This window comes from Ruditapes philippinarum, unplaced genomic scaffold (assembly GCF_026571515.1).
Source record: "Ruditapes philippinarum isolate M1 unplaced genomic scaffold, ASM2657151v2 ctg752_1_1_1_1, whole genome shotgun sequence".
Classification (NCBI taxonomy): domain Eukaryota; kingdom Metazoa; phylum Mollusca; class Bivalvia; order Venerida; family Veneridae; genus Ruditapes; species Ruditapes philippinarum.
The window spans coordinates 50,199-70,453 of NW_026865967.1; the positions used below are offsets into that span (position 1 = coordinate 50,199).

The window sequence follows — 20,255 nt, forward strand, 5'->3', positions numbered from 1 at the left end:
TTTAAGCTTTACACGGAATATATGAAGAGACCTATATAAGCTGACCATTATGAAGTGGTCAAAAATATTCATAATGAAATTCATTTTATTCTAGTCTAGAAAACTCAAGGTGTATCGTGAACCAGATAAATATAATCAACCATAAATTGTTTTATACCTAAGGAAGCTATCAATATTTTTTTTGATGGGTTTATAAATATTTACAAGCTATTAAACAGTTAGAACTAATACTTTGTTTTCTTCTCTATACATATAAACATAACAAAACAACAAGATTGTTAGTTCATTCAATCGTTTCCCACGATCGCTTTCTCTTGATGCTAAACTTGTATGTAGGTATATGAGTCAGAGTCTATTTTATACCTCAACATCAATCATATAGTCTATATCAATACACGATCTGATAAGCCCATCAGGCTTGCCTACCTGTATGATCTCCATAGAGATACTATTTGACGTAAAACTGAAAGCCTGTGATGCAAGTTGAGTCAGCAATGTTAAAATATATATTAACACTATTTTGGAAGGGTTGTTAAAATCTTTGTTGCCGTTGCATCGCATCTTATTATTGTACCGAATGACATTTAAAATTTGAATGCAAATGGTTCTTATTATTGTTCAAACGTCTGAATTGGCATATTAACTAGCCTCGGCTCTGAATTAAAGGAAAGAAAGAGGTTTTATATAATGTCATGTCTGAATTCCATGTACTATTTTATTTTACATGAAGATTATATGTTCCATTATTGATAAAATAAAGTTTGCAACGGGAATGTATAAGGTGGTTTCGGGGTGGGGGGGGGGATACAATCTAAGATTGGTATACCTACCCATAGTACAAAAGAACATTTAAGGTAGTGGTTCACATGCTTACTGTTTAAGAAGTAGCTGGAATTTAAAGTAGATTAATTTATAATATCAAATCGGGCGAATTAAGATAAGGTTCACATTTTGTTACATGCGTTTAAATATCCCCGACGTAACATTCGTTAGTGTGGTCATTCAATTGACATTTATTAATCAAGTTATTTGACAGTTCAAAATGATCAAACGTGTTCGAGAGATCACATCTAATAATGCCTTATTTACAGAAAATTCAGTCGCCCTGCATTTCATTATAACCGATGTCACCGTCATTGTGTGACCTACACACGGGGGTGGAAACCCATATGAATCTCAAAAATGAGCATCGGTAAAAATGATATGTGAATTTCCGCTGCACCAGATGTGAAGCATAACATCAGATGTGACTGGAAAAATAGGCCGGTCGCAGGGTAAGTTTTCATCTTTTCAAACATTTATATAAAATTCAATCCTTTTTTTTAAGAAAATCGAAATGTCATTCTACCCTCCTGACTCTCCTCTTTATTACCCCTTGTTGTTTTGAATTTCTATGCAGTCTTCATCGAGATATTCTTTCCGTCGTGGGTTCTGGTGTGTCCAAAACATGCAATATGAATGAAGAAAATGTCACTAAACGGACTAAAAAAAACATAGATTTTACGAAATCTCACTACAGGTCGATGCTAAACATTCAAACAAATCCTGGTTTAAATATTTATTGAGATTTGGCTACATACAAGGGAATCGCTGCTCAAAATTGCATTTGAGCTCCAGATGTGCTGAAGAGATTCATAAGTGATGTAGAAAACCATCTACAAAACTACGGACCTCTTCCATATAATCATTGAATAGCCAATGTATAGAAACAATATAGGTTTTGCATCTTTGGCTGAAAGTTTAATTGTAACATTAGTGTGTTTGATTACCACAGTGACAGAGCTTACTAGCTTATACTAGCATTAGAAATACTAAAAGGCTCGAGTACATGAAAATGTTGACGCAGAGCGAATAGTACTCTTATGAGTACCTATCGTGTCATATAATATGTTTCTTTAATAATGTTTACATACATAAAAATATCTATAACTTTATTATTCCACAACTGTCTATCTGTTCATTGCAACTGACTTTATTTTTCTTTGCAAATCCTTTCTGTGGAGAACATTTCATGGGACTTAATAGTTGTGAATTGAATATTAAGCGTTTTTTCTTTGAATTGGAAAAAGTAATACGTGCGCTTTCTGGTGAATTCTTGGACTTTGGAGTCTGCGATACGCGGAATCTTTTGACACATGGGGACAATTTAAAAGGCGAAAAAAGGATATGTAAGCGCTGATGACTTCCTCTTTTCACGATACACATGACGTTTTATTCTTGAAAGTTTTAAACCTTTCTTTTTGTGCCTAGAAAACGACCCATTTTCCTGAAAAATAACAAAAGAAACGAATTACGAAAGTGTTTATAATTTACAGTTCCCACTGAAATAACAGTTATAAAGCGGAGAATAAGTTTAGTGATCTTTTTGCGTACACGAACATTTTCAGGAAACAATCTATGTGCATTATGAGCTACGCATGTCCGCTCAATACGGTTAAGATATGTTAAAGTTTCTTTAAAACCATTCAAAGAATTGAAGAGCAGGCACAAAATTCAGATAGGCATTGACCCATAGTTGCGACTGTGGGCATGAAGTGAACCATGTAAATATACTGCAGGGACGTTTCTTCATGTGGAAAATAAATATGCAAATCTTCTTTGATCTTTTTTTAAAAGTTTATCACTAACTTTCTTACAGCATCATAACAAATTCAAACACGCTTCACATTACTCTCCTATTAAGCAGACAGTGCAATTGAGTGAATAATTAATTAATTTAGTTAATGCATGGTGGCATAAAAAGGGAAAGATTGCAGTACACACAACGTCAATAAGTCAAAAAAGGCCTTCCCACCATATCTACGTATATTAAAAACCTTTCGTATGCAGCATGTCTTATATCTCTTTCTATATGGATACTATGTTATTCAAGCTCGTCTCGTGAAAATGTGTCTATTTCGGATAATAGTATTTATTACAGAATGATACACAATAGAATTAATTCTAGATTGTTGCAAATTTTTAATGCTATGCACATATGAATCTCTTCAGCACATCTGGAGCTCAAATGCAATTTTGAGCAGCGATTCCCTTGTATGTAGCCAAATCTCAATAAAAATATAAACCAGGATTTGTTTGAATGTTTAGCATCGACCTGTAGTGAGATTTCGTAAAATCTATGTTTTTTTTAGTCCGTTTAGTGGCATTTTCTTCATTCATATTGCATGTTTTGGACACACCAGAACCCACGACGGAAAGAATATCTCGATGAAGACTGCATAGAAATTCAAAACAACAAGGGGTAATATAGAGGAGAGTCAGGAGGGTAGAATGACATTTCGATTTTTCTTAAAAAAAGGATTGAATTTTATATAAATGTTTGAAAAGATGAAAACTTACCCTGCGACCGGCCTATTTTTCCAGTCACATCTGATGTTATGCTTCACATCTGGTGCAGCGGAAATTCACATATCATTTTTACCGATGCTCATTTTTGAGATTCATATGGGGTTCCACCCCCGTGCTACAGTAAACATTAGTTATTTGTGAAATCCCGGATTGATACTAGTATGTTCGTATATAAATAATGTACTGTATTGAAAATATTTAAGACTCTTTTAATATTTACTTACAAAAGTATTAACAGAGGTGTTGCTATATTGCATTTATATAATTTAGTTAAAGTGTTTGTTTATTAAATCGGGGTGTATACTTATTTACAAACAAATGTACTACTGCTGACAAATTTATGTATTATGAGTCAAAATTGCCACTTGATAACAGGGTATCAATTACAGTACTGATTATTGACATTTTGCTGTCAGACGTTCATTACGATTCAATTAGTGCTGAAGGTATTTAAATGGCTGTAGTCAGTTCAATGAAAAGTTCACTTATTTACTTAAAAGGCTCCAGGTAATTCACCCAGTCACTTATTTACTTAAAAGGCTCCAGGTAATTCACCCAGTAACAAGTACATGGACTTTCTAGTACCATGAACATACATAATTATATATTGTGACCAGGTAATGCATATCGTTAAGCTAGAAAATATGACAAAGATATAGTTGATAAGGATTGAGGTAATCACAGACAATGAACTTCATGTAGATCATAAGGGTCAGATTTGTTAATGTGACAAGACTCATCACCTGTACAGTTCAGCCACTTTAAATAGATGGATTTTCTAGTTTATGTACCCAATTGTTTATACATTTGCCATTTTCCGTCACCCTGCTGCCCTTCCAGGACTGACAAAACAGAGGAACAGGGTACATCCATATCCCAATGATAGAAGTGAAATATTAATTCCATGACACTTTCAATAACCATGTCGACATCAGTTTTGTCCACAGGCAAAAGTATCGGACCTGGGAAGAAAAAATATGACCAGATTGATAAAAAAAACAACCTGTGTTCATCTTAAAAAGTGTCAAAAAAAACAACAAAAAAAATGTAAATAATGCTCTTAACTTATAGTATATTTTTAAAGGGGTCATTATATACATTTTTTTTTTATTTTTTTCTTCCCAGGTCCGATACTTTTGCCTGTGGTTTTGTCACCAGTAAATACGTTGTTAATTCTAATTGCATTTTTTATGCTGAATAATCACTACTGCAGTAGTAAACTTTCACAAATATGCAACCAACTTGAAAGCTGGTTCTTAGTAATGTATTATTAAGTGCAGTGAGTGTGGGAGTAAATTGCATAACACTTGGCAAGTTGCCATGCAGTATATATTATAACATAACTTGTTTTACATTAGCTGATGTTTTTACAATTCTTTCCTTGTCAAATTTTCATCAAATAATCTATGTTCAACTAGGTATCAATTCAAAAATATGTGTACTCACAGTAACTACCTATACATGTACTGATTCTTAAACTTTTCTTTAGCAAAGTTTTCATTTTTTTCCAAATAAAGATAGATTTAAAGAAAAATACACAAAATAACTGTTTTAACAGTTTAATCATACCAATAAATTTCAACAAATGTTTTAAACAAATATCATTGACACTTACTGGTACATAATTACAATCATCAATCTAAAAACTTAGATTAACTAGCATCAAATAACAGTTATAAATGAAAATAAACATAAATAAAGATTATTGTTACAGGGCAAATAAGCACAGCCATATATGCCTTAAAAGTCAACATAATACATCTACAACAAAATGTGTTTTTTTTTAATTTAACCAGTATCTTTAAAAAATCCTGGTGTATTAATGATTAGTGTTTCTCCTAGGCTTTATGTTATACATTACAACCAACATAAAACTTGTTAATAACTTTTTCAATGTAGATGTAATTCTTTTTTCCGAAATAATGTGAAACAGTTAACTTTATTTTTGAAATAAAAATCAATTTTCTTTTTACTTCAAATTTTTTGAAGTTGTTTTTCGAAATATAGCTTCACTTAGTTTTTTACCATATACAATAAACAAACACTCAACACTAAATGTGTACCTTCTTTAGGCCAAATATAACTTTGGTGTATATTGATACTAACACAAAAATAATATAGTTTATCACATACTGAACATTACATAGAAGGCAGTTAAGTGTGGCATTATGGCACAAACATTACATTGTATTTGCACAATACAATACAATCACTTATCAGTATTTGACATGAATGCCCATTTAAACATGTTAGCAATATTGTCACATTAATTATCCTCATCATTAAATACTATGATTATACCATGGTATAAATGGGTATTTACATTACATGACTTAATGATATTGTATGTACATATATACACTCTGGTTGATAAAGATTACACTAATCTAATACTGATATGCTGTTTCAAGAGTCTGGTAAACAGTCTGACAAAATTTCTTTAGCACTAGATGTCATTTTACTTGGGAATCTAATGTCAAATTCCACTATTAGATCTCCTCTTCTTGCAGATTGTTTTGGTTGAGGTAATCCTTCACCCTGTATTCTCTTCAACATGTTAGGTTTTATAACTTCATTGAGACGTAGAGGTATATTACGACCATCTATTGTTGGCACCTGAAGTGTTGTTCCACAAAGAGCCTGAAATAGATTTAAAAAATATTGTCAGGTTTAAGGTTTAAACTTTTAAATAAAACATTTTAATTTTCATGGATACTGGTGTTAGTTCTTTCAATTAGTCAAGTATCAAAATGGTTACCTGTATATATTACAACTTGAAACATGCACTGACAAAAATTGTTAAGAGATCTATAACCTTGCAGTGTAAAACATATTAATTTGTTGATGAAATTTAAAGTTTAACTACTTAAAATTGTTTTCACAAGGTTAGTTATTGTGAAGGTAGATCTATATGTATTAATAAATTTGAAAGTTTTAAAAGTAATCAATCTAAAGAAATTTCTTAATTTGTCTAGTATACATACCTGCTTTAATGAAATTGAAGCTTTGTATCTAATATCACTCCCATCTCTTGTAAACATTTGGTGTGGCTTGTCTTTAATCACAAAAATTATATCTGCTGGAACATTATTTGGAGTTTGATCACCTTCCTTTGGAAATGTTATTTTTGTTCCAGCTTTCCAGCCTGGTTTTACATCAATAGTTAAGATTTTATCTTCAGTCCTTGTTGAACGTCCATCTGGATTTAAAACTTTTCTAGTAATTTTCAATTTCTTTGTAGTTCCTTTATAAATATCTTCTAATGATACTTGCAAGTCTCTGACAACAGCAGTGTCTTGATGTTTTCTGCGTGGCATACCATGACCAGGCATGCCACCACCAAACCCACCGAAGTGCTGTCCAAAAGGATCATCGTCAGTTTCCATGGATTCTTGGCCACCTCCAAATCTTGCTTGCCTAAATCCTTGACCACCTGGACCTGATCCAAAACTAAAGAAATTTGCAAATGGATCTTCGTCTCCAAAGAACATTTTAAATGTCTCTCGTGGGTCTCCCTGGTAAGTGTAATGGAACCCTCCAGGTGCACTGCCACCCTGGCCTCCACCACCTCCACCTCCTGCTTTAAGCCCTTCCTCACCATACTTGTCGTAAATTTCTTTTTTGTCTTTATCACTTAAGACATCATATGCTTCCGAAATTTCTTTGAATTTTTCCTCAGCGTTTGGTGATTTATTTTTGTCCGGATGGTATTTTAGAGCCATTTTTCTGTAGCCCTTTTTAATTTCCCCCTCATTTGCCGTTCTCGGGATACCAAGAACTTTGTAATAGTCCTTTCCCATGTTGTCAGTTATCACTAATATCCAAAATCTTCAGCTATACTTATTATATTAAACAACAGTCTGTGTTCTCAAACAAATGACGTTACTGTGTATATAACCGCTCTTTAAAATACAACGGAAAGAGCTGTCACTTGCGCGAACGTTCTAGATTATTCTAGACTATGAACGTCACATCCGGATTTAAACCAATCAGAGGAAGATTTATTTTTAACATCCAATGCAATATCAGCATTCACTATGGAAAACCGGAAAAAAGTAGGTCATTGAAGTAAATAATGACCTTGACACTTTCAGGGAGAAATAATTTTATATGTTCATATATCAGATATAGATTATAAGAGTACTTGAGTTTGATACATGAGAGATCAATTTTATTACAAAAAAAAAATAAACAGAATGACTTATTTTACAATCACATAAAACTTTTTACAAATTAATTTTCAGGCATATTACTATTAGGAAGAGGATAATTGTTATTCCCTCAAAATGGCCTCCACATCAAAAACCACGATGGGATCGGAATCTTTGATCCCTAGGCCCAACATTTCCCAGATAAAGAATAAACAATTACGACAAGAAATGTACCGAAAAATGAAGCAAGAGAAAAGGAAGGTTTGAAGTTACATTTTTACGTCTACACATAGAGTATCAGTAAAGATTAAAGTGACATAATATACGAATGAATTTCAATTCGGATATACTAGGTTCCTATGATATCAAGGGTTCTATGATATCAAGGTATTTAAATTTTCTGTCACTGCTAGTAAAAGCAACACATGATGATGCTAATAGTTGTAAAACTTGCACACTAGATTCATTTTCATCTGCCAATAAATTTAATTTGGTGAATAGTGAATGTATTTGTGGCAAGAAAACTATTTTATAAAACCTTCATATTTGACTACCATTTTCCTTAGTGGTTTTTACACAGTCAATTAAAATATGTTATAAACACATATACTGATATATAGTCTGTTCATATAATTTTAATTTTATAGTAAGTTAACTGATGGAAGTTTTCCACAACTTAACTTGAAAGTTTTGACCCATCAATCCTTACATATCTGCTTTTTTTGGGGATTACCTTGATACTGTAGTAACCTCCTCTGAAATGACCCAAAATGGCAGGCATTGAAAATATTCTTAAAAATGTCATTTTTATTGGTTTTTGAAATAATTTTATGACAAACAGTTCTGGAAAAGGTTCAATTTTAAGATGGAAGAAAAATCTCATTCATTTATGATATTTATCTTCAAATATTTTCCGTTAAACGTTAAGTACCTTGATATCATAGAACCCCGGGCTACAATAAGTTTATTAGTATTTTTGTAGAGGGGCAATCAGATATTTGAGTTTTTCACATATCCTGATAAATGAAGTCAATGCACATTGCTTTTCATAGTTTTTTTTTAACCTTAGATATATACAATTGTTAAATGGGGCTAGACTAATGACTCAGTCATGCCTGCAACTATTTACTAAATAGCACTTTGTGGAAAGAAGTTCTAAATAATTTAGAACTTCTTTCCACAAAGTGACAAAATTATTTCTTCAGTCTTAATCAGTTTTTTGTTCTCGGTTTACTTCTAGGGTTACAGTTAAGGGTTAGTGTTACGGGTTAGGGTTAGTGTTATTGATAAGGGTTAGAGGGTTACGGTTATGATTATAACACATGAATTTTGCTGCTTACAGATTATAAAAGTGCTCAGTTAGATGGTTAAATTGTCCTTTTTCTTATACATGTATGAAATATTTATGTGTCTACATCTTAATATGAAAAGGATGTTAACATCAAATTTTCTTTTCCAGGAAAAGATAAAAGAGAAGAAAAGGAAAATGAAAGAAGCAAAAGAATCTGGAGTTGAGGTGTGATATTTTTAAATTTAAGTAACTATTACCTCATAGAGTTTCATATCTATGAACTCAATTTTATCTTGTACAGAATTTGTTTATATTTGATTGATGAATGGATGTTCATTTTATTTATTCCTATAAAGATTTGGAGGACCTTTAAAAATCATTTTCTCAAAATAAAAATCATAAAACAACTGCTACACAGTCATAAAATACTAAACAAATAAATTTGAGAGTTGAATGTATGTTTCAATTTCATTATAGGTTCCTAAACAGGTCCCCAAGACCATTGAGAACATGAGAGTTCCAGATGAAACCATGGTTAACCAAGAAGATGAAGAGGTATGTCTGAACATTTTCTCTGATTTATAAATACTTTCCAGCAATCAGAAGAAAAGAAATAATTTAGAATTTTTCTTTCTAATCTGTTGTTTGTTAATGATTAATTAAGATTTGTTTTATTGTTCTTGAAATGTATACATTATGATGATGATGATAATGATAAAAAAAATAATTATAATAAAATTTAAATATTAGGCACTGAACGTAAAATGTTAAAGCTCAGTTATGATTATAAGAATTTACTCATTAAATACTGAACATATGCTGGGTTATCCAAAAATATCTCTTGAACGTCAACGTGTATTGTAATGAAATTTTATCAGCATACATTGTAGAATATTATCAACACATTTTGAAAAGAACAGTTAATTGTGTCAATAAATAATGATTTTATATTGCTTTTAAATAAGCACATACACGGCACCCGGCGCACGGTAGAAAAGCGCAGTAAGTCATCGTATATTCTTTGTTAAAAAACTAAAAAATTAACGTAGAAAACCCGCTGAACATCGCATGTTTCTTCAATGATATCATTTAAGTAATTCTATAAAATAATGGACGTCATTTCCGTTTATTTTTGTTGATATCGTTAGAAACTCCAGGCGCCTTTATTGTTTACAACGGGAAAATGACGCACACGCGGTAATTAGAAAATCACGCGATTATAAAGCAATCATAAATTTTTGTTGTAATTTGGGAACGACACCTACAAAAACATTTGATAAAAATCAGCAGACGAACAGAGAAAAGAAAATTTCACGATCATTAGTGTTAAAGTGGCATAAGAAATTTAGTGATGGACATTACTTCGAGAAGCAGTAACTGTCTTTGACTGCGTAACGTTGAAGCACAAGTTGTATGTTAATATTATGACTTTGACATCAATAACTTTTTTGGAGTGCGACGCTGTCACCGACATGTGTTTATGTAAAATTGAATAATGTTGTAATGTATGAAGCTACTCACATGAATTTGCCTGTGTTTATTTGTTATTGTGTCGCCTCTACGGAGTAGTGGCGACATATAGGGATCACTTCTCCGTCGTCTGTCTGTCCGTCTGTCTGTCTGTCCGTCTGTCCGTCCGTCCGTCACAAAACTTGTCCGGACTACTCCTCATAAACTACTGGTGCAATTTCATCCAAACTTTACAGGAATGATCAGTACCAAGTCTAGTTGTGCATATTGTCAGGATTTTCCGGTTCAATGTTTTTTGTCAGAGTTATGGCCCTTTAATAATTTTTAATTTTAAAGTTTGTCCGGACTACTTCTCTTATACCACTTATGCAATTTCAATGAAACTTTACAGGATTGATCTGTAGCTCAAGTCCTTGCGCATATTGCACGGGTTTTCCGGTTGAATGATTTTTGGCCGAGTTATGGCCCTTTGATAAAAAGGTTTCTTTTTCTGTGTGTTGCCAGATACACAAAAGCTTGTCCGGACTACTCCTCATAAACTACTGGTGCAATTTCATCCAAACTTTACAGGAATGATCAGTACCAAGTTTAGTTGTGCATATTGTCAGCATTTTCCGGTTCAGTGATTTTTGTTTGAGTTATGGCCCTTTAATAATTTTTATTTTTAAAGTTTGTCCAGACTACTTCTCTTATACCACTTATGCAATTTCAATGAAACTTTACAGGATTGATCTGTAGCTCAAGTCCTTGCGCATATTGCACGGGTTTTCCGCTTGAATGATTTTTGGCCGAGTTATGGCCCTTTGATAAAAAGGTGTTTTTTTCTGTGTGTTGCCAGATACGCAAAAGCTTGTCCGGACTACTCCTCATAAACTACTGGTGCAATTTTATCCAAATTTTACATTAATGATCAGTACAAAGTGGTTAGTCTAGTTGTGCACTGTCCGTCTGTCTGTCCGTCTGTCACAAAATTTGTCCCAACATGAAATTGGCCATCATGAGGCGACACATGTGATTACTGATCGCTCTTGTTAATTCCTCTAAGCAGTGTAAGAATTTCAAATTAATATCTCAAATATATTTTACGCAACAAAGAAAGTCCACGAAAATTTAGATAACCCCTCGTATATATACATTTTGTGTAAAAATCATGTATAAATAAGTTAACACTATTTGAATGAATACAGTTCTAATACAGAAATAATGTACTCATTGTTAGATTACATGTTTACAAAGTACATGTACTGTATGTTTTATTGTCTGTGTATGTTGATATAGAAATAGGCTCCGTCCGTCCGTCTGTCCGTCCGTCTGTCCGTCCGTCCGTCACACTTTCGTGTCCGGTCCATAACTTTGTCATTTATGAAAGGAATTTGAAATAACTTGGCACAAATGTTTATTATAATGAGATGATGTGTCATGCGCAACAACCAGACCCCTACCTCCAGGGTCAAGGTCACACTTGCTCATTCAAGGTCAACATTGCCTATTTGAGGGTATATGTCGTGTCCGGTCCATAACTTTCTTATCTATGAAGGGATTTTGTAAATACTTGCCATAATTGTTCACAATAATCAGACGATGTGTCATGCGCAAAAACCAGTTACCTACCTTCAAGGTCAAGGTCACACTTGGAGGTCAAATATTAACATAGTCTGTTACAGGGTATATTTCGTGTCCGGTCCATAACTTTGTCATTTATCAAAGGAATTTGAAATTACTTGGCACAAATGTTTGTTATAATAAGACGATGTGTCATGCACAACAACCAGACCCGTACCTTCAGGGTCAAGGTCGTACTTGCTCATTCAAGGTTAACATTGTCTATTTGAGGGTATATGTTGTGTCCGGTCTATAACTTTCTTATCTATGAAGGGATTTTGAAAATACTTGCCATAATTGTTCAGAATAATCAGACGATGTGTCATGCGCAAAAACCAGTCACCTACCTTCAAGGTCAAGGTCACACTTGGAGGTCAAATATTAACATAGTCTGTTACAGGGTATATTTGGTGTCCGGTCCATAACTTTGTCATTTATCAAAGGAAGTTGAGATAACTTGGCACAAATGTTTGTTATCATAAGACGGTGTGTCATGCGCAATAACTAGAACCGTACCTTCAGGGTCAAGGTCGTACTTGCTCATTCAAGGTCAACATTGTCTATTTGAGGGTATATGTTGTGTCCGGTCTATAACTTTCTTATCAATTAAGGGATTTTGAAAATACTTGCCATAATTGTTTTTAATAATCAGACGATGTGTCATGCGCAAAAACCAGTCACCTACCTTCAAGGTGAAGGTCACACTTGGAGGTCAAATATTAACATAGTCTGTTACAGTGTATATTTGGTGTCCGGTCCATAACTTTGTCATTTATCAAAGGAATTTGAAATTACTTGGCACAAATGTTTGTTATAATAAGACGATGTGTCATGCGTAACAACCAGACCCGTACCTTCAGGGTCAAGGTCGTACTTGCTCATTCAAGGTTAACATTGTCTATTTGAGGGTATATGTCGTGTCTGGTCTATAACTTTCTTATCTATGAAGGGATTTTGAAAATACTTGCCATAATTGTTCACAATAATCAGACGATGTGTCATGCGCAAAAGCCAGTCACCTACCTTCAAGGTCAAGGTCACACTTGGAGGTCAAATATTAACATAGTCTGTTACAGGGTATATTTGGTGTCCGGTCCATAACTTTGTCATTTATCAAAGGAAAGTTTAGATAACTTGGCACAAATGTTTGTTATAATAAGGCGATGTGTCATGCGTAACAACTTGACCCGTACATTCAGGGTCAAAGTCGTGCTTGCTCATTCAAGGTCAACATTGTCTATTTGAGGGTATATGTTGTGTCCGGTCCATAACTTCCTTATCTATGAAGGACTTTTGTAAATACTTGCTATAATTGTTCACAATAATCAGATGATGTGTCATGCGCAAAAACCAGTCACCTACCTCCAAGGTCAAGGTCACACTTGGAGGTCAAATACTTACATAGTCTGTTACAGGGTATATTTTGTGTCCGGTCTATAACTTTTTCATAGATCAAAGGATTTTGAAAATACTTCGCACAAATAGTCACTATAATAAGAGGATGTGTCATGCGCAACACCTGCATCCCTACCTCGAAGGTCAAGGTCACACTTAGAGGTCAAAAATTAACATAGTCTGTTATAGGGTATATTTTGTGTCGAATCTAGAACTTCTTCATAGTTCAAGGGATTTTGAAATAACTTGGCACAAATAGTCACAATAATAAGCCGATATGTCAGGTACAACACCTGCACCCTTACTTCTTAAGGTCAAGGTCACACTTAGAGGTCAAAGGTTAACAGAGTCTGTTATTTGGTATATTTTTTGTCCCGTCCATTACTTCTTCATAGATTAAGGGATTTTGAAAATACTTGGCACAAATAATCACAATGATTAGATGATATGTCATGCGTAACATCTGTGTCCCTACCTCCAAGGTCAAGGTCACACTTAGAGGTCAAAGATTTACATAGTCTGTTATAGGGTATATTTTGTGTCCAATCTACAACTTCTTCATAGTTCAAGGGATTTTGAAAATACTTGGCACAAATAGTCTCAATAATAAGACGTTATTTCATGCACAACACCTGCTCCCCTACCTCCAAGGTCAAGGTCACACTTAGAGGTCAAAGCTTAACATGATAGATTTTTAAATCCCGTGTTTCATTTTATTTTTTTAACAAATTTATTGTTACATTTGCAGATCTAGCATTGATCATAATTTTGGACTGAATGTCCTGAGATCCATACCTCAATCTTTTGAAATAGCACAATTTTATGCTTCATATAAAACTCCCGGGGCGGGGGACGTTGGTAACTCTGTTACAAATTCTTGTTAAGTTTACATTGCTGTAGTAAATTAGAAAAAGTTAATAACTCATACCTAATCTTGTTCTTTCACGATAATTTTACAGGTACAGCTTGATGAGGCACAGGATGAAATGTCATCATATTTCAATAGAGAGACCACACCCAAAATTCTACTTACAACCTGTGATAGACCTGGTCCTGTATGTACTTTATCAACTGAAATGTTGATCAGATTTATCAAATTATATTATTAACAAACTATGTAAAACTAAAATACTCAGAGCCTAGATATTTGGCATGCAACAATTGCCTGGTACATCTTCACAAAAGTTATTTATGATAAAAAAATGACCTAGTTGTTAGGAAAAGGGATAACTTAATTTACATACACTCACATATAGTAAACTTTGAGTACGTACATTATAAAAAATCTCTTGACTACAATACCTAAAGCATATTTATTTTGATTGTAGCTCCATCTTGAAATGTACTACAATAGTTATATACAAGTTATATTAATCATGACTATGTGGTAAAAACTAGCATAAGTACCATAAGAATAAATTGAAATAAAACATCCTTTGGACAAGTTTCATGAAATGATCTTTTCCCTAATTAAAAGGTTATTTTTGATTTCTCTGAGTTAAACAAATTTGTATTTTAGTGCATTAAGCCTGCCTTTGCAGTGCTCATTTCTTTCTCTTTTAATGGAAAATGGAAATATTGCTGTCACTTGCTAGCTTCTTTATGATAAGGCATGTAACGATCTGATTTTGTCACATGATTGTGATGCTTGCTTTTTTTCCAGAGGACTAATAAATTTTGCAAAGAGTTAAAGAAGTTAATACCAAACACAGAGCTATTGTACAGAAGGGGTCTAGATCTGAAGAAGATAATTCCACAGGCATTGTCAAAGAATTTCACAGATCTTATTGTTGTCAATGAAGATAGAGGAATTCCCAGTATCCTTTCTTTAGAATAAATTGAGATTATTTTGTTCCATCAGCATAGAATTTTGCTACTTGGATCTTAAATTAACAAGCAATTATCATAGTATTGCAAGCAATCCATAAGTCCCCTACCGGTAAGAGCCCAAGCAACATTCTGAAGGGCCATTGGCCATTCACTTATGTTCCTATTTTAAGTAAATTTGTTAAAAAAGTTATTTAAAAGTAATTACAGGAAACAGTTTTTATGTACAGACAGACAGACTGAAGGTCACTCTAAAGTTATTTTTTAGACATCCCTGTTATCAAAATATAACATTTTTAAAATCCTATCATGATTGAAGAAGTTGGAGTAAAAATTACCAATTTCTCAAAAAAAAGTCTAAGTTCAAAAGGGGCATAATTCTGGGAATAGTCTTGCTAGAGTATTGAACACTCACAAATGTTGAGTGATAATAAGAAACATTTATATGAAGTTTGAAGTAGATACATTCAAAAAAAGAAGTTATTAAAAAGAAACAATGTTTTTTTCATGAAAATTTTAAGTTCAAGGGAGGTAATTCTAACAAATTTTGTGCTAGAGTTGTAAACTTTGTCACATATGATGTGGTTGATGACAAGCAACTTAAATTTAAAGTTTGAAGAAAATACCTTAAGAAAGAACTTATAGTGAAAAAACTTAAAAACTAGAATCAGAAATCTTGAAATTCAGTCTATTTGTTGCCATAGCAACCAGAATTTTCAACATAGGAAAATAAGAAAAGGATGTGCATAATTTTCATACTGCCATCTACCCATATGTCAAGTTTCATAAACATATTTTCAGTACTTTTTGTGTTATCACTGGATCTAGGTTATGTGTAAAATTTGCCATATTTTCAGTCTATTTGTTGCCATAGCAACCAGAATTTTCAACATAGGAAGAAAAGAAAAAGATGTGCATAATCTCCATACTGCCATCTATCCATATATCAAGTTTCATAAAGATATTTTCAGTACTTTTTGCGTTATCGCGGGATCCAGGTTATGTGTAAAATTTGCCATGTTTTCAGTCTATTTGTTGCCATAGCAACCAGAATTTTCAACATAGGAAGAAAAGAAAAAGACGTGCATAATCTCCATACTGCCATCTATCCATATATCAAGTTTCATTAAAATATTTTCAGTACTTTTTGCGTTAACGCGGACAGACGGACGGACAGACGGACGGAGGGTAAACCTAAAGTCCCCTCCGGTAAACCGGTAGGGGACTAATAAAATCAGTCTCGTAGGATAAAACTGGATGCTATTTTAAAATAATAATAAAAAAAAATGATACAAAACATATATTTTTCTGGTTTATGTTATGAAATGTGAGTAGGGAGTCGCCTGCCAATGGTGAAGGCAAAGGAAAGATGGAATGTGACTCTTTAATTCACCTGAATGCCTTTCCCTATAATAGAATTACAGATTTTACTTCTTTAAGAAGATCATCTTTGAAAGACATGTAGAGATAATAGTTCTGTTCATTCATCTATCAGTTGATCACAACAATTATGTACATGTTGTATATTTGTGATTGAGTTGTCATACCTTAAATTGTTGTTATAGATGAAATAAAAGACAACTTTGAACAGCTTCAGTTCAGAAACAAGAAGACATTTTCTGTTGTGAATGATTTTCTTTTCACTCTTTCGGTTTGTAGCAAAATTGCTCTAAATCTATTATAGGTGAAACCATGACATTTTGTCAGTTGAGTGATTATTTATCAGAATAAAGTTGTGATGAAATGCTGTAAGTTAAGTGACATATTTTAGCCTTAATCAGTACTTTTTAGATGGTCTTGTAATATCACGTTTACCTGATGGACCTACAGCACAATTCAAGGTGTCTAATGTCAAATTGACTACAGAGATTAAGGTAAAGTTGTTAAACTAGAATTTTTCATACTTATTTGACCTTTAATGTATGCAGTTGGAGAAACAGATATGTTTTGACGTAAATCTTTTGTTTTTTAATAATCTATAAGGATTTTAGTCTTTGGCAAATATATTACTGAAGATGTATGAAAAACAATTCCATTCAGCAACTTATTTCTACTTGCTTTATGCCCTTTTTATAGATACAATGTATTGAACTGTACATTCCATCTATACTGCTAACCTACTTTTGGAAAGAAGGAATTATCGTAACTTTACCTTTGCCAATGACTTAATTTTACAAACATTATGTTACTTACCAATAAAGAAGCCATGTTCCTGGAATGTGACATATTCAATGTATCATTCATTTCCATCACTAATTTCCCGTTAAGCACAATATGATTTACCTATTTTGGCATGTTGGATACCAGTATTTCTAAAGTTCTATCATACTATCCATACTTACTGTCAAATACAAAGGCCATTATCCTGGCATTTAGTATTTTAGCATAATTTCTGCATTTATTTTTTCCCTCATCTCTCCCCTTCATGATATGGCGAAATATTTCAAGTTGGTGTCAATCGCGGATTCCCGCTTACAAGTCAATTCTGAAGCCATGATGATTGACCGGGCACATACTATTTTTTTCTGGAAAGTGAAAATGGCTATAGATGCACTGTCGAATTACATACTTTTGTCAATTTTTTAAATAATATTGACCGTGATATTCAACATGTATGTTATTATTTTAGAATGCAGGAAAACTTTCTAGTCATCAACCAGAGGTTATACTTAACAACTTTAATACTCGCCTGGGTACATCTGTTGGAAGAATGCTGGCATCAGTCTTTCCACATGACCCAGAATTTCAGGGCCGTCGAGCTGTGACCTTCCATAATCAGAGAGATTTTATCTTTGTCAGACACCATAGGTATTGTATTTTAATTTTCAATAATCTATGAACAAAAGTTAAAATTGTCAGTATGGCAAAATAATGTATTCATCAATGAAAATATTACCAATTTCTTGGCAAGCTGATAGATATATCTCATGAGGGATTTAATTGTATGTGAGACAAGGATATCTGTTGTTCTCATGGTTTAATGAAGTATTTTGTTTATGAATTCACACTAAATTATTATCATAGATGTATGTCTATTATCTTATATTACATAATAGGCTCATACAGCTCTTCACCACCCTGTCAATAATCATGTCTTTCCCTACATAAAATATTTGCTTAAATCATCATTTCTTAATACTCCCATCACATTGAAAGGAACTGAAATCTTGTGATAACAAATAAAAAATCTGATTGGTTTATAATACAGATAATTTGTAATTACAGATATGTTTTCCGTAATGCAAAGAGGGTAGGCCTACAGGAGCTTGGACCTAGGTTTACCATGAAATTGAGGACATTACAGAAAGGAAGTTTTGATTCCAAATTTGGAGAGTACGAGTTTATACATAAGGTATTCTATCATAAAATTTCTTTACAGAAATCATGAATCTTATAAACATAAATAGAAAAAAAAGTTTGTTGGACCATATCTAGATAATAATGGTATAAAAAAGAATTAAGTGACCCGAGGGCCACAATTTTAACAAGGTTTTATCATGTTGTGTGAAAGACTTAAAAATTTTTTCTATCTATTGCACAATGATTAACAGTATCTTTCAACCTTTTTCGATTCTTTCATAATTATTTCTTTATGAAAATGGTTTATATATCAGTCATACTAAAGAAAAGACAATATTATTTCATTGGCTACTTTGAAGTTGTGAAATACCTTATGTCTGTTACATAACATGATTACATAGACAAATGATAACATGATAAAACATATCATGTCAGAATCAAATAGGATGGTACTATCTTGATTTAAACATTTTATTGCTCTTTTTTCGGTACATTAATATTAATATAAAAGTAACAAAAGGGTTGAACCACGAGTTCTTACAACATCAGCAAACGGTTCTTTCCAGAAATATGGAATTATCTAAATAATAATAAGACAGTATCAAACAAAAATGGCACAATAGGATGGCACTAATGAGCTCCAGAACAAATCAGTGTTTGTTACAGTATATGTACTTATAGTAGCATATTGACAGGCGATTTTACTTTAAATTTCTTTTTAATGATTTACAAAACATTTATGTTTAACTGTATTATATTTCCGTTATTTCAGCGACATGAAATGGATACAAGTAGAAGGAAGTTCTTCCTTTAACAAACAATTCGTGAAATGTTATATGGTGTATGTTTGATGAACGAATGGCTATGAATAAATGTTTACAGTTTCAAATCTGTTATGTATTCTTTAGTTCAGTTACATTGAAAATAGACACTAAATTATTTGCTTTATACTAAGTTTATTTGAAGTAAAACATAGAGAGCTACTCATCATAGAGTTGGGTGTCCAGATTTATACTTTAACTTTCTGTACAGTAAAATATTATTTTCTCAATCTTCAACATGGCATCAAGGATAAGAATTCTGTCGTCATCATCATTTATGTAAGAATTACTACTCTCTGCAAACCTTGTTAGTGGTGGCGTGCCAGAGTGATTAACACAACAGACTGGTAATCTAAGAATTACTGGCCTCAAGGGTTCAAACTTTGTCAGCGGCAAGCTGTTGTTTCCGTGAGCAAGAAACTTTACATTTTCAAGTACTGGTTGGTTCCAGGAACAGATTAGAGAGTTTCAATAAGCTTATCACTTCCAACACAATCAAACTAAAATAAAATAAATTAAACCAAAGAGGGCCTTGTTACTGCCCAATGGGTATGTACCCATGAGACAGATATTCCGATCCAATGAAATAACTCTGTTGTTACCAAGGCAACCTGTCAGGAACCTAAGATCTATGCCAGCATCATGAATAAGCCTACTTTTACAAAATAACTGCATACTGCACATATTTACATGCACCTTGTGTAGTGTTAGTGGCTACAAGTGCCTACGGACTTTCATAGACTTGCTTATGGGACATTTATTATGCACCCGAAGGGAGAGTATGTAGTCACCCCTTTGTCCGTCTGTCCATCTGCTTTTCTTTTCCGGGACATCTGAAACAACAAGAGGGATCAACATAAAACTTTGTAGATAGATGAATCGTAACTCTGCCTTGCTTTATTTTGGAGTTATTGTCCTTTGTTCAGTTTTTATACTTTGAACTATGTCTGGGACATAACTCAATACTATAAGAGATGTCAACATGAAACTTTATAGGTAGATAGATCTCATTGGGTAAATGTGCAGTGCAAAGAACAGTAACTCTGTATT

At 33.0% G+C, this 20,255-nt stretch overlaps 2 protein-coding genes across 2 annotated transcripts; one reads left to right on the plus strand and one right to left on the minus strand.

Annotated features, from left to right (window-relative positions):
• Positions 1 to 4,891: 4,891 nt before the first annotated feature.
• On the minus strand, positions 4,892 to 7,255 carry LOC132730906 (dnaJ homolog subfamily B member 5-like). The gene is made up of 2 exons (XM_060716991.1): positions 6,333 to 7,255; positions 4,892 to 5,988 (listed from the first exon to the last, which is right to left on the minus strand). Exons 1-2 carry the CDS (start codon positions 7,146 to 7,148, stop codon positions 5,755 to 5,757), a joined length of 1,050 nt encoding a protein of 349 aa, XP_060572974.1. The 5' UTR covers positions 7,149 to 7,255; the 3' UTR covers positions 4,892 to 5,754.
• Positions 7,256 to 7,593: 338 nt separating this feature from the next.
• Positions 7,594 to 19,273, plus strand: LOC132730907 (ribosome production factor 1-like). The gene is made up of 9 exons (XM_060716992.1): positions 7,594 to 7,760; positions 8,959 to 9,015; positions 9,268 to 9,345; positions 14,217 to 14,312; positions 14,921 to 15,074; positions 16,876 to 16,958; positions 17,714 to 17,892; positions 18,310 to 18,436; positions 19,157 to 19,273. Exons 1-9 carry the CDS (start codon positions 7,635 to 7,637, stop codon positions 19,196 to 19,198), a joined length of 942 nt encoding a protein of 313 aa, XP_060572975.1. The 5' UTR covers positions 7,594 to 7,634; the 3' UTR covers positions 19,199 to 19,273.
• Positions 19,274 to 20,255: the final 982 nt, after the last annotated feature.